Source organism: Pongo pygmaeus, chromosome 5 (assembly GCF_028885625.2).
Source record: "Pongo pygmaeus isolate AG05252 chromosome 5, NHGRI_mPonPyg2-v2.0_pri, whole genome shotgun sequence".
NCBI classification, from domain to species: domain Eukaryota; kingdom Metazoa; phylum Chordata; class Mammalia; order Primates; family Hominidae; genus Pongo; species Pongo pygmaeus.
The window spans coordinates 83,220,824-83,231,776 of record NC_072378.2 but is presented as its reverse complement, the minus strand read 5'-3'; the positions used below and the strand labels follow the sequence as shown (position 1 = coordinate 83,231,776).

Genomic DNA, 10,953 nt, shown 5'->3' with positions numbered 1-10,953 from the left:
GCGGCCGTACTCTGCTCCCTCCTCGCGCCAGGGTCGCGCGGGGATCCGCAGAGGATAATCCCAGGCTGCGGAGAAGGGCAGCGGCTGGGTGACAGCTCCGCGGAGCGCTCCAGGGCGGGCGGGGGGCTGGGCTTCGCTGTCAGCCCGGCTCCGCTCCAAAGCCAGGAAGGGTGAGGCGCCCCAAGACTCCGGCGCCTCCGCAGAGCTCCCGGGCGGCCCCTGCGGCAGGGATTTGGAACCGGGGGGAAGGGGCCTGGGCGATGGGCCTCGGCGAGGCTTTGGGGCCGGCGGCGAGGAAGGAAGGGGAGGCGAGGGCATAACATGGCGCAACGCTAAGATAATCTCCTTCGCGACTGAGGGAGGACGAGCCCTTTGCTGCAGCAGCGCGAGGAGGAGGAGGGAGGCAGCCAGGGCTTGGGTATCCGATGCATTCCCCGAAGCCTGCGGGCTGCTAGGAGGAAAGTCTGCTGAGGTGGGAGGTGGGCACCGGCGGGTGCGGCGCCCAGGGAATAACCCCGACGCACGTCGTGGCTAGTCCAGCACCCGCGGGTCAGGTTGCGAGGAAAGTGCTGATGGACAGGGAGGTCCCCAGGGGGGTGAGTCTGGCCCTGTGTGGGGGCCGGGGGAGAATGGGGACGGTGTCACGATGCTGCGACTGGAGCCCACGCTGGGGTTCTGTGACGGCCCTACTCACGGCCAAGACTCCCTGGACCGCATCGCAGGAGCGGGGCTTGGCGCGTTGCTGGCTCGGAGAGGTGGTGCTAGGGTGGGGATGGAGGAGGAGAGAGCCGCCACGCGGCTGGAGGAGGCAAGGCCTGGGTGCTTGGAGAGTAGGGTCTGCGGATTAAAGCCGGACCGTCTCCCCTTGTTTCCTGCAGAAGAGGAGGCGGTAGACGCGACCAGAGAAGATGTCGGGCCAAACGCTCACGGATCGGATCGCCGCCGCTCAGTACAGCGTGACAGGCTCTGCTGTAGCGAGAGCGGTCTGCAAAGCCACTACTCATGAAGTGATGGGCCCCAAGAAAAAGCACCTGGACTGTAAGCATCTCTTTATATAAGAGGGACATGCGCACGGCAGAGGCGCCTGGGATGCTGGTGGTGCGGCCTGCGCTCTTGGTCGATAATGCTGCGGCCTCTAATACTCCCAGCCAGTTTGCCCCTGAGCTGAAATTCTCCAGCTGTGAAGGTGTTCCCTTGGGTTAGCCATGAAACCTTGTCTTGTGAGCCATTTTTTCCTCTTACTGACCTCCAAGGTCTTGGTGGAGGGGGAAAAATACACACACACACACGCATATATATATACACACACAGAGAGATTGTACACTCTGAATTAGATGTTTTTCACCTTTTTTTCTTTCTCCACCCACCCTCCCTTCTCCAAATTAGAGGAAATTAGAGGTTGCACAGTCAAAAAAAAAAAAAGATGAATTTATGGAAGGTCAAACTTGTCACCCTAGTTCTTTCCTAAATACCTTTCAGATAGTTCTAAGGTAGTACAATCTTCTTCAGTGTTGCTCCTGAGGATTGTTTTTGTGAGTATGGGTGTGTGTGTGTGTGTGTGTGTGTGTGTGTGTGTGATATGTTACCATACCAAACTGAAATAAATTCAAGGTACTGAATGAGGAAATTGGACTTCATAGCTATGGCAATTTCATTTTACACGTCCTAGCACACTTTGTCCCATTCTCAGAAAATGCTGGGTGAGATGACTATGCTATGGTCACAAAATGGATGTACTTCCCCAGCATCTGAGATGGTGCAATTTTAGATGAAACCATTTAATTCTTAATATTGTTTTTGTAACTCGTTATTTGATGGAAAAGGCTTTATTCTACTCTGGAATCTATATATTTCTGAAATACCTTAATTAACAGTAAATCTTTTGTCATTGAAGGATAAACAGAGGCACTTAGAAAATAAAAAGGCTTTCACCTGCTTTGGGTGGTGAGGCTTCTCATAAGTCAGGCTATATGAGTGTATGTTCAGCAGTTGCTATTTAGTTCTCTTGACCTGCTTAGGATCTTCTGTTCTATTGTGATGTTTTTGGTAAAGGTGAGTGTTGACATGAGAGACACAGGTATGGCCACAGCCATTCCTCAGCTGGCTTCCTTTGCCCATCTTCTGGGTTTTTTTGGTCTTGGGTCTTTTCCCTGCTATTTCCTTTGTGCAGCTAAGAAAATGGCACCAGTGTCAGAATTCACTCTAGCCCTATTATCTGCAAAAGCGAAGCTTGATGAAGCTTACAACTGGACATTGTAAGAGTTGTCCAGCCTTGTGAACCTGTTGTCTCATAGAATTGAATAATTTTGTTTCTAGAAGCTCATTGGAGGGGAAAGTACCATTATGCCTTTCCCAAGGGAATGTTTAATTAAATTTATTGATTACAGCATTGTATGTTATATATGCAGTACAAGATGAAAGAGGCCACCAGGGCCAGGGCACTTAAGAGAAGTGGAAATTGTAAATTTGTGACCAGCTCACTTTGCTGCAGCATGCTGAATCATTTAGCCATTTTCCCATCAGTTTTCCCAACTCTGGAAAGATGATTCATGTCTTAAAGGTATATATCAGTCTAGAAAATCCTCATAATAAGAAAGATATAGGTTATAAATTTGCTACATGCTGATCTATAATTAAAATGATAAATCAGTATACTGATATATTTCAGAGAACATTCACAGGTTTGAACATTTCATTAAAACATCATTCAGATAAAGACTGACTTCTCCAGATCTAAATATTTAGTCACATTAGTATTTTAGTGGAAAAGTCTTTTGAAAATTTGAAGGTAGGAGGTTTGCCAATATGATTTCTAAAATGTGGAAAATAGGGGGAAGATTCCATGTTATAAAAGAAAGCAGCTGAAATAGGAACTGGTGTTGAATTATTAATATGAATGGTCATAAGAGCTGAACATTTATTGAGCAGTTACTATATAGCACGAACTGAACTTTATATTATTAATCTTTCATCACTTAATGGGTTCAGGGAAGGTAATTAACTTTCATGGCTTTTTTTTTTTCTCTTTGTGAGATGGAGTCTCGCTCTGTCACCCAGGCTGGAGTGCAGTGGTGCATTGTCGGCCCACTGCAGCCTCCCGGGTTTGAGTGATTCTCCTGCCCCAGCCTCCTGAGTAGCTGGGACTTACAGGCATGCACCACCACGCCTGGCTCATTTTTGTGTATTTTTTTAGTAGAGATGGGGTTTCTTCATGTTGGCCAGGCTGGTCTTGAACTCCATCCCTCAGGTTATCTGCCCACCTTGGCCTCCCAAAGTGCTGGGATTACAGGAGTGAGCTGCCACTTCCCCTGGCCAAACGTTCATAGCTTTTAACCAGTGCACTTAACTGCCATCTGTAGTTTAGTAATATACTCTATTGAGAGAAGAGAGAAAATGAACCATATTAACCTAAATGGTCTAATCTCTAAAACTCCCACCTTGCTTGCATAGCTTTCTGTGGAATTGAGCATCAAAGTCCGCATACATATTGCAGTCTTTATAATATGCATGAAAAAATTTTAATTCTGTCATGAAAAAATTGAATGAAAATATTTTAATTCTGTTGCATAAAAAAATGACCAAAAACCAAGCACTAAGGAGTATTGGTTAGTGGTTTTTCTTTTTAATGTTTTACTTTTCTAGTAAGTCATAAAATAAAACATCTTCTACTTAAAACCAACTTTTGGATGGAATTTGGAGACATAGGTATCACATTACTAATATGTACTATTCTAAGAAAAGATGATATGGAAAACCTGAATGTATATGTTATATGCATTATTAAGAGGACATCTTTGCTCAGAATTCTTTATGAAGTTCCTTTAAAGAAACAGTAAACTACCTCAGTAATTTATTCACAGGTTTTCAGTAAACACCAGTTATAAAAGTGAATTGTTATTAAAACATGCAAACACATAATTAAGTTTCTTTATAAGCATTGAAGCATTCTCAAGTAGTTGGTGTTTTAGTTTTGAAAATATTAAATACTGGTTGGGAGAAAAAGCACAAAATGTAGAGTTTGGGGGTTTGAAACAAAAACAATTTCAATTTATTACTAGTTTGATTTGTGTATAACTTTTTAGTTTGGAGTTTAGATTGGAAGATTATAAAAACAGATTTATGGTCCTGTCATTTTTTTTTAAAGGTATTGGATTAATTGGGCTCAAAATCCTTATGAAATATGTATTTAATATTAAGGTACTGGTTTAAATGATAAATTCTTTTCTCTTTGGGTTGATAGGCCAAGAAAATTATTGTTGTTAGTCATGGTGACTTATAAAATGATTCTTAAAGATATATGATTTATACACTTGAAGAAATGATTTGTTAACATCTGGGGGCAGAATTATATCTGGTGAAAAGGTCGAGATGAAGAAACTATATACATTTATTCCCAGATTTTTTTCTTTTTTCAGTGACAGCACCTAATAATCTAAGTAAGGATTATATATTTTATGGCACTTTTGGATTATGTAAAACTTTCTTTCCATACTCGACTATAATAATGTTGCCCTTTGTATGTGAAAATTTAATACCTAACCAATATTGGTTTTACATTAACTTTCTGGGTCCACCTGTACATCCTCGCCTCCTTTCCCTTGTAACTTTTTGTACCTATTTGCTAGCATATAAAACATCCAGGACTTAATGAGTATTTACCTTCTTAGTTACAACTGTTTGACACTTCAATGTTGTTTGTTTTTTCTATTTTGTATGTGATGCCCTAAAGGATAGCCCAAGTCAAATAATAAAGTAAAAAGATCAGGTGGTAATAGGCACCCAGTACCTACCCAGTATTGGGTCAAGCTTGAACAATAAAATAGAGTTGGTCCAAAGTAACATCTGCAGGGGTAAATTTGGAAAGTTTTGCAGCCCTGCTATATGATTCATTTCAGTTAATAGTGCTTATGAATGATTTCTATATATGCTACATTGTTAAAGTATCCTATTTATGATAATCAGAATTCAAACCTAGACATTACTGTTAACATCAAAACAAACCTTATGAAAAGCCAATTTGGTTTTCAGTAATCCTATTTTTTCTGTATTAAACACTTGAAGCTATTTAGTAATGAGCTTATCCCACATGAAAAGCAAGTGCTTCAAGTTCTGAATCTGATGTTTGAGAGATACTAGAATTTTACTAATGATTCTGTTCCTCCAAAATTACGAAAAAGAAAAAGATTATGTTTCTCGTAAGACTATCTGGTAAAGGTAGTAGGAGACATGGACTGAGTTTTGATTCAACACAAATACTGGCACATCAACCCAAATTCCTGCTGCTTTAATTTTATTCATAAAATATCTGCAAAAAAAGTGAAAAATTTTGTGAGTAAAAATAGAATGAAAATTTAAGCCTAAAAGTGAGTTTGCTTTGCATCAATGTGCTTGGTAAATATGAAATATATTTTAATTCATAGAAGTTCTGTTAGCACACTAATTCAGTAGACACCATATATTTATATTTGTGATAATTCAGTAGGGCTTTCTATAAGTGCTGAAAGATCCAAAAAGTAAGCAAAGTTTACTGAATAAAATTAAGTAGAACAATGTGTAAAAGATTACTAAACCCTAGAGTAACTTTGAATTTGAGAAGTATACTAACTTGCTGTAAATATATTTTAATTTGATTTTTGTTCTCATTTAACTATTAGTTTTTTTAAAACAAAAACAAAAACAAAACAAAACACACCCTCTCACTTTTCTGTACCAGAACATAATCTGTTCCTTCCTCTTGATTTTACCAGAAGACCCAGCCCAAGGGTGAAGAGATGGGGGAGATGCACTTCTGAAAAGCATTTAATATGATTATAATTCATACCATATATGTGTAATGGGCCCAATGTGTGTGATTCTGTGACATTCTCGAAGATGCTCAGTGTCCTAGAAGGGGAGAGAAGAGACCATGTGATCAGGGTTGGCAGGAGCCGGGGAAGCAGAGTGATAAAGAGTCTTAGGTAATAAGAGGGACCATGCTTTAAAAATGACACAAAAATAATTAAACAGAATTTATAGCAGCTAGTGGAACAATAGGGTTTTTTTTTTTCCAGATATTTTTACTTTCTCATTTTCAAAAGAATCTTTTTTTAATGGTATAATGTTAAATATATTTGGGTCACTTTAGATTTTTTTTTTCACTTTTTGCAGTTGGTGTGGTTAGCAGATACTTTCTTAGAGTAAAATTGATAACTCAATTTGATTTTTAAAAAGTTGTTTTAGTGATTTAAAATGTTGATATGGAAAAGTATTAAAAATTATATAGATAGTAGGCAAATTCATATCCTAATTGCAATATTAGCTTGTAGCATTTTAAATTAAAATCTAAATTTCTTGATATATTGCCACATTAGTTGTAATGTTTAATAAATGGTGGCTAAAGATTTATTTGTAATTTAATCTGTGTACTTAGTTGCCATGGGCCTCTCTTTTAGCTTTTCATAAATAAATACCCTTTAAATACCTTACCTCCTCCCTTCAATTGACTGATGCTGGGATAGGGTGTTCTTCGGAGCTTATCTTGGTAAAGAAGGTCAGAAGTGACATATAAGCCTATTCCCTAGGGGCCGAGGGTGCTTTCCTTACAGAGTTGTATTTTAAGTGAGTCAACTCCTGAGCCAGCATCTACTAAGAGAACCTTCAAACATAATCATAGTGCATTTAAGTAATTTGAAAAATCAAATTCCTTGCCATTAAAAATATTTTTCCTTAGTTTCATTTCTTTTATAATGTTTTCTCTTTTTAGAAAAATGTATTGTTTATTTATGAAGGGGAATGTTGGCTGTGTTTTTTCTTAGGCATTTATGTAATGTGGGAGTTACCCTATTTTTTTCTTTCTCACCAAGGGAAGATTGGTTGAATGGCATACCCCTGTGTCAATTGCACAATGACTTGTGAGTAAGCAATTAGGACTCTTCCTTGAAACAATTGGGTAAAAGCACAAACCAGAGACAGTTGTACCCTGAAGCCCACAGTCTTTCTAGCTGTTTTCTGCCGTCTCTTCATTTGTCCCAGATGTGTGAGGATCCTCCTCTTCCTTGTGTACAGAAGCCTTCTTTATTATTCATTTTTAAGGAGTATCTAGCATTTTCTCAAGAATTTTCACCAGGCGCTGTGGCTCACACCTGTAATCCCAGCACTTTGGGAGGCCAAGGCGGTCAGATCACCTGAGGTCAGGAGTTCGAGACCAGCCTGGCCAACATGATGAACCCCATCTCTACTAAAAATACAAAAAAGTTAGCCAGGTATGGTGGCAGGCACCCGTAATCCCAGCTACTCAGGAGGCTGAGGCAGGAGAATTGCTTGAACCCGAGAGGCAAAGGTTGCAGTGAGCTGAGATCGTGCCATTGTACTCCAGCCTTGGGGGACAAGAGTGAGACTTTGTCTCAAAAAAAAAAAAAAAAAAAGAATTTTTGATGTGTCATTTCTGGCTACTCAGGAGAGAGAGAAGCTAGGTCTCTCCCTGCTTGGTGTCTCACCATTTGATTTTTCTCCTAGGCTTAGCATTTTTTATTTTAAATTACAACTGTCCTTTCTACATGAGTTATTCTCTCAGTCATCTCTATCTTTAACATCTTCTGTCTCTCTTATAAGTATTTTCAAGTATCTCCATTTAAAAGAAACAAACCACACACATGTCTCTTTGGCCTCTATTATCTTGATAATAGCTTTTCAACAACCAACCTGTCATTCTTTGCTTTTTCTTTTTTCCCACAACCAAGCTGCTTGAAACAGTGATTTACTCACCATTCCAAAGAAAACAGACACAACTGTACCCATCTTTAAATATTCTGTGTCTTTGAATAGCATAATTCATGCATGAAATCTTAGAATTGCTATTGGATGCCAGGCATTGCCTACTCAATTGCCCAGGCCACTAACTTGAGAGTTATCCCTCATCCCTCAAATCCAGTGAGTGATAATTATTTAAACACTCTCTGAGCTGGATGCAGTGGCTCTTGCTTGTAATACCAACACTCTGGGAGGCAAAGGCAGGAGGATCAGTTTAGCCCAGGAGTTTGAGACCAGCCTGGGCAACATAGGGAGACCCCATCCCTATAAAAAATAAAATAAATTAGGTGTGATCATGTGTACCCATGGTCCCAGCTACTTGGAAGGCTGCAGAGGATGTCAAGCCTGCAGTGAGCCATGATCATGCCACTGTACTCCAGCCTGAGTGACAGAGCAAGACCCTGTCCAAAACAAAGCAAAACAAAACAAAAAACTATCTGAAATCTCTTTCTTTAGTTGTCTTCTGCTTGATTTAGATCAGTAATAAGCCTCATCTGTAAAATGAAGATTAATTATAGTACCTACTTCACTTTTAGTGAGTAATGCATAAGATAATGCATGTAAAATACCCAGCTCAGAACTTGACACACAAATATGCAATAACAATCAGTTATTAATACCACTACTAATGATAAACATTACTAGTACTATTATTGCTGCTACCACCACTATAACAATTCCACATGTGTTGCCAGTGATTTGGCCCTTCTTCTCCATGCTTGTTTTTGCACCCTCATTTAATTGTATCAGTTTTTCCTTTAATTCCAACTTTCTCTTTCTGTAGTTTGGAACGTATATATACTATTTCTGTTCTTTTACTGATTAGTCTTAAAATTTTAATATGCATATGTAAAGTCTGAAGTTGATCAATATCTCTTTTTTCTTCCCATGAGAAGAAATTTAGGAACTTTTAACTTCAATCACCTACTTCTGTCTTATGTGCTATTATTATTTGGTGTTTTTAGTTCCACTGTAGTTTTAACCCCTAAAGCTGTACATTATTATTTGATGAAGGCAGTGTTTACTTAGATATGCCTACCTTGTAACTGACTTCTTTGCTCACCATTCCTTCATCATATATAAGATTTTCTTGAACTATATCCTTTTCTTGAACTATATTTTGAAGACAATGTATCTGTATATAAGATTCTAGAATGACAGTTATTTTCACTTTGATAATATTTCAGTCATTTGGCTTCTATTATTGCTCTTAGGAGAATTTATCTGTCTACCTGCCTTTAGGTAATTCCTTTGTTTGACGGGGGCTGCATTCAAATCTTCTGTTTGTCTTGTCCTTCTGTAGTGGATGTGTGTCTAGATGTGGCATTGTTTTTTGTTTATTCTATTTGGAATTTGTTGGTTTTTTTAAATCTGAGAATGTATGTCTCACATCAAGTCTGGAAAATTCTCAGCTTTTCAGTTGTCATTGATTATTGCTTATTCTCATTCTCTTTATGTCCTTCAAACATGATTAGAAATATGTTAGACTTTATTACATCCATATAAATCTAAATATACCTTTTGTATTTTCTAATGCTTTCTTTTCTGTTCAGCATGATTTGTTTTTCAGATACCTTCCAGTTCATTAATTCTCTGTTTAGCTGTGTCTTGTCTGCTTTTATGCATTCTTTGTTTTTTACTTTATTTGTTTATATTTTTTGTTTTTGAATTTTTTCAAATTTGCCCATTTTCTGGATAATGTATGTTTCTTGCTAACATTTTTGAGTTCCTCTTTTATTTCTTTACCATTTAAAACAAAACTAATTTTATATTCTGTATTTCATAGATCTATCACATGAAGTTCTGTTTCTATTGTTTTTGCCTGGTGTTCAATCATGATTCCTCATGTGTTTTGTAGTTTTAGACTCTGAGGTCATGTTGGCTAGTACTTCATTTGTGGGAACCCTAGGGAGACTGGGGTCACCTAGAAAGATTTTGCTTCAGAGAGGTCCCACAGGTGCTGCCATTCTGAGAGCACCTGAAGTTGAATTCTGCCCTTGGAGCTTCCCATCCAGTGCAGGTCCAGATCCATAATCCTTATCTGTAATTTGAAAATTCAGAATGCTCAGAAAACCAAAATTATTTTTGTAAATCATTTGGTAGGAAAAGTTGACCATATATAGTCTTTATATACTGCCTATCATGAAGAGTCATATGTTAAGCTATAAAAATATTGTCATATTATGGTATGCTGTTCAGATTATAGTGAGGTGTTACTTAATATATGATGTCTGTACCATAATACCTTTGTAGAATCTGCAAACTCATGAACTCTGAAACATATGTTGCCCTAAGGGTCTTAGATATTGGAGTGTGGATCTGTAGTATAAATTTGAATCACAAAGTTCATCAGGGGGAAAGCTATGGTTACAAATGCCCCAGATTTTTTTTTCCCTTATCTACCCAGAGCCTAGGAAGAGCGGAACACATTTTCCCTTGTCTCCTTTTGCTGAGAGGTATTCTTTTTTGTTTTTGTTTTTCTCTTAATTTTACTAAGGGAGTAACCGTTTGAGGATCCTAGCTTTATATGGTGGTCTTAGTTCCAACTAGTCACCTTGCTTAGTCTCAAAGGCCTTGTCCCCTGTTCCCCACAGGACTGCTAGAATCTAAGACTCTAAGCCACTTAGATTAACACATGACTTCAGGGCAGCCTCCTCTTCAGTATTACTTTACCATGTGGTTTTCTGCAATTTCTTTATTTTTTTTGGCCTTGGAGATTGCTTTTATTTTCTTGTGAGTTCAGCCAAATGAGTGGAAGGATGCCTGTAATATTTATCCAGGTTATCAGGTGTTTTTCCCTTGATAGTCCACCTGTATGCTGGATGTGGAACCAGCCTATTTTCCTATTCTTTGTTTTTGCCTACACACACACACACCCGCCACAGTTCATTGCTGAACTACTTTGAAGCATTCGATTCACTATATTCTGCATCACTTTTGGGTCTTTGCATGTGCTGTTTTTAAGTTTTAATATATTTTTAAAATCTAATTTCTAAAACTCCAGTTTTAGGCATTCTTTTCAGTGCCTACATGGCCCCCTGTGCATATATTTCTTTCATATCCCTCCCAGAGCTATAGTGGGATTCTCTTCAGTGGTTGTTTTCTTCCTCTAGTCTGTAGTTTCTTTGAGACTGTCTTGTTCCTCACACCAAACATAGCATGATA

The 10,953-nt window shown here is 38.7% G+C and overlaps 1 protein-coding gene across 16 annotated transcripts in view; it reads left to right on the top strand.

The window, feature by feature from the left end:
- SNAP91 (synaptosome associated protein 91) overlaps positions 1–10,953 on the top strand; it is a 158,816-nt gene that overhangs the window by 707 nt on the left and 147,156 nt on the right. For 12 of the 16 annotated variants that reach the window (XM_054491957.2, XM_054491967.2, XM_054491966.2 and 9 more), the window contains exon 2: positions 879–1,038. In XM_054491957.2, the coding sequence (XP_054347932.1) occupies positions 909–1,038 (130 nt within the window). In that variant the 5' untranslated portion in view covers positions 879–908. Of the gene's footprint in view, positions 1–62; positions 419–878; positions 1,039–10,953 lie in introns of those variants that run through there. The other 4 variants (XM_054491968.2, XM_054491960.2, XM_054491964.2 and 1 more) reach the window with 3 other exon arrangements.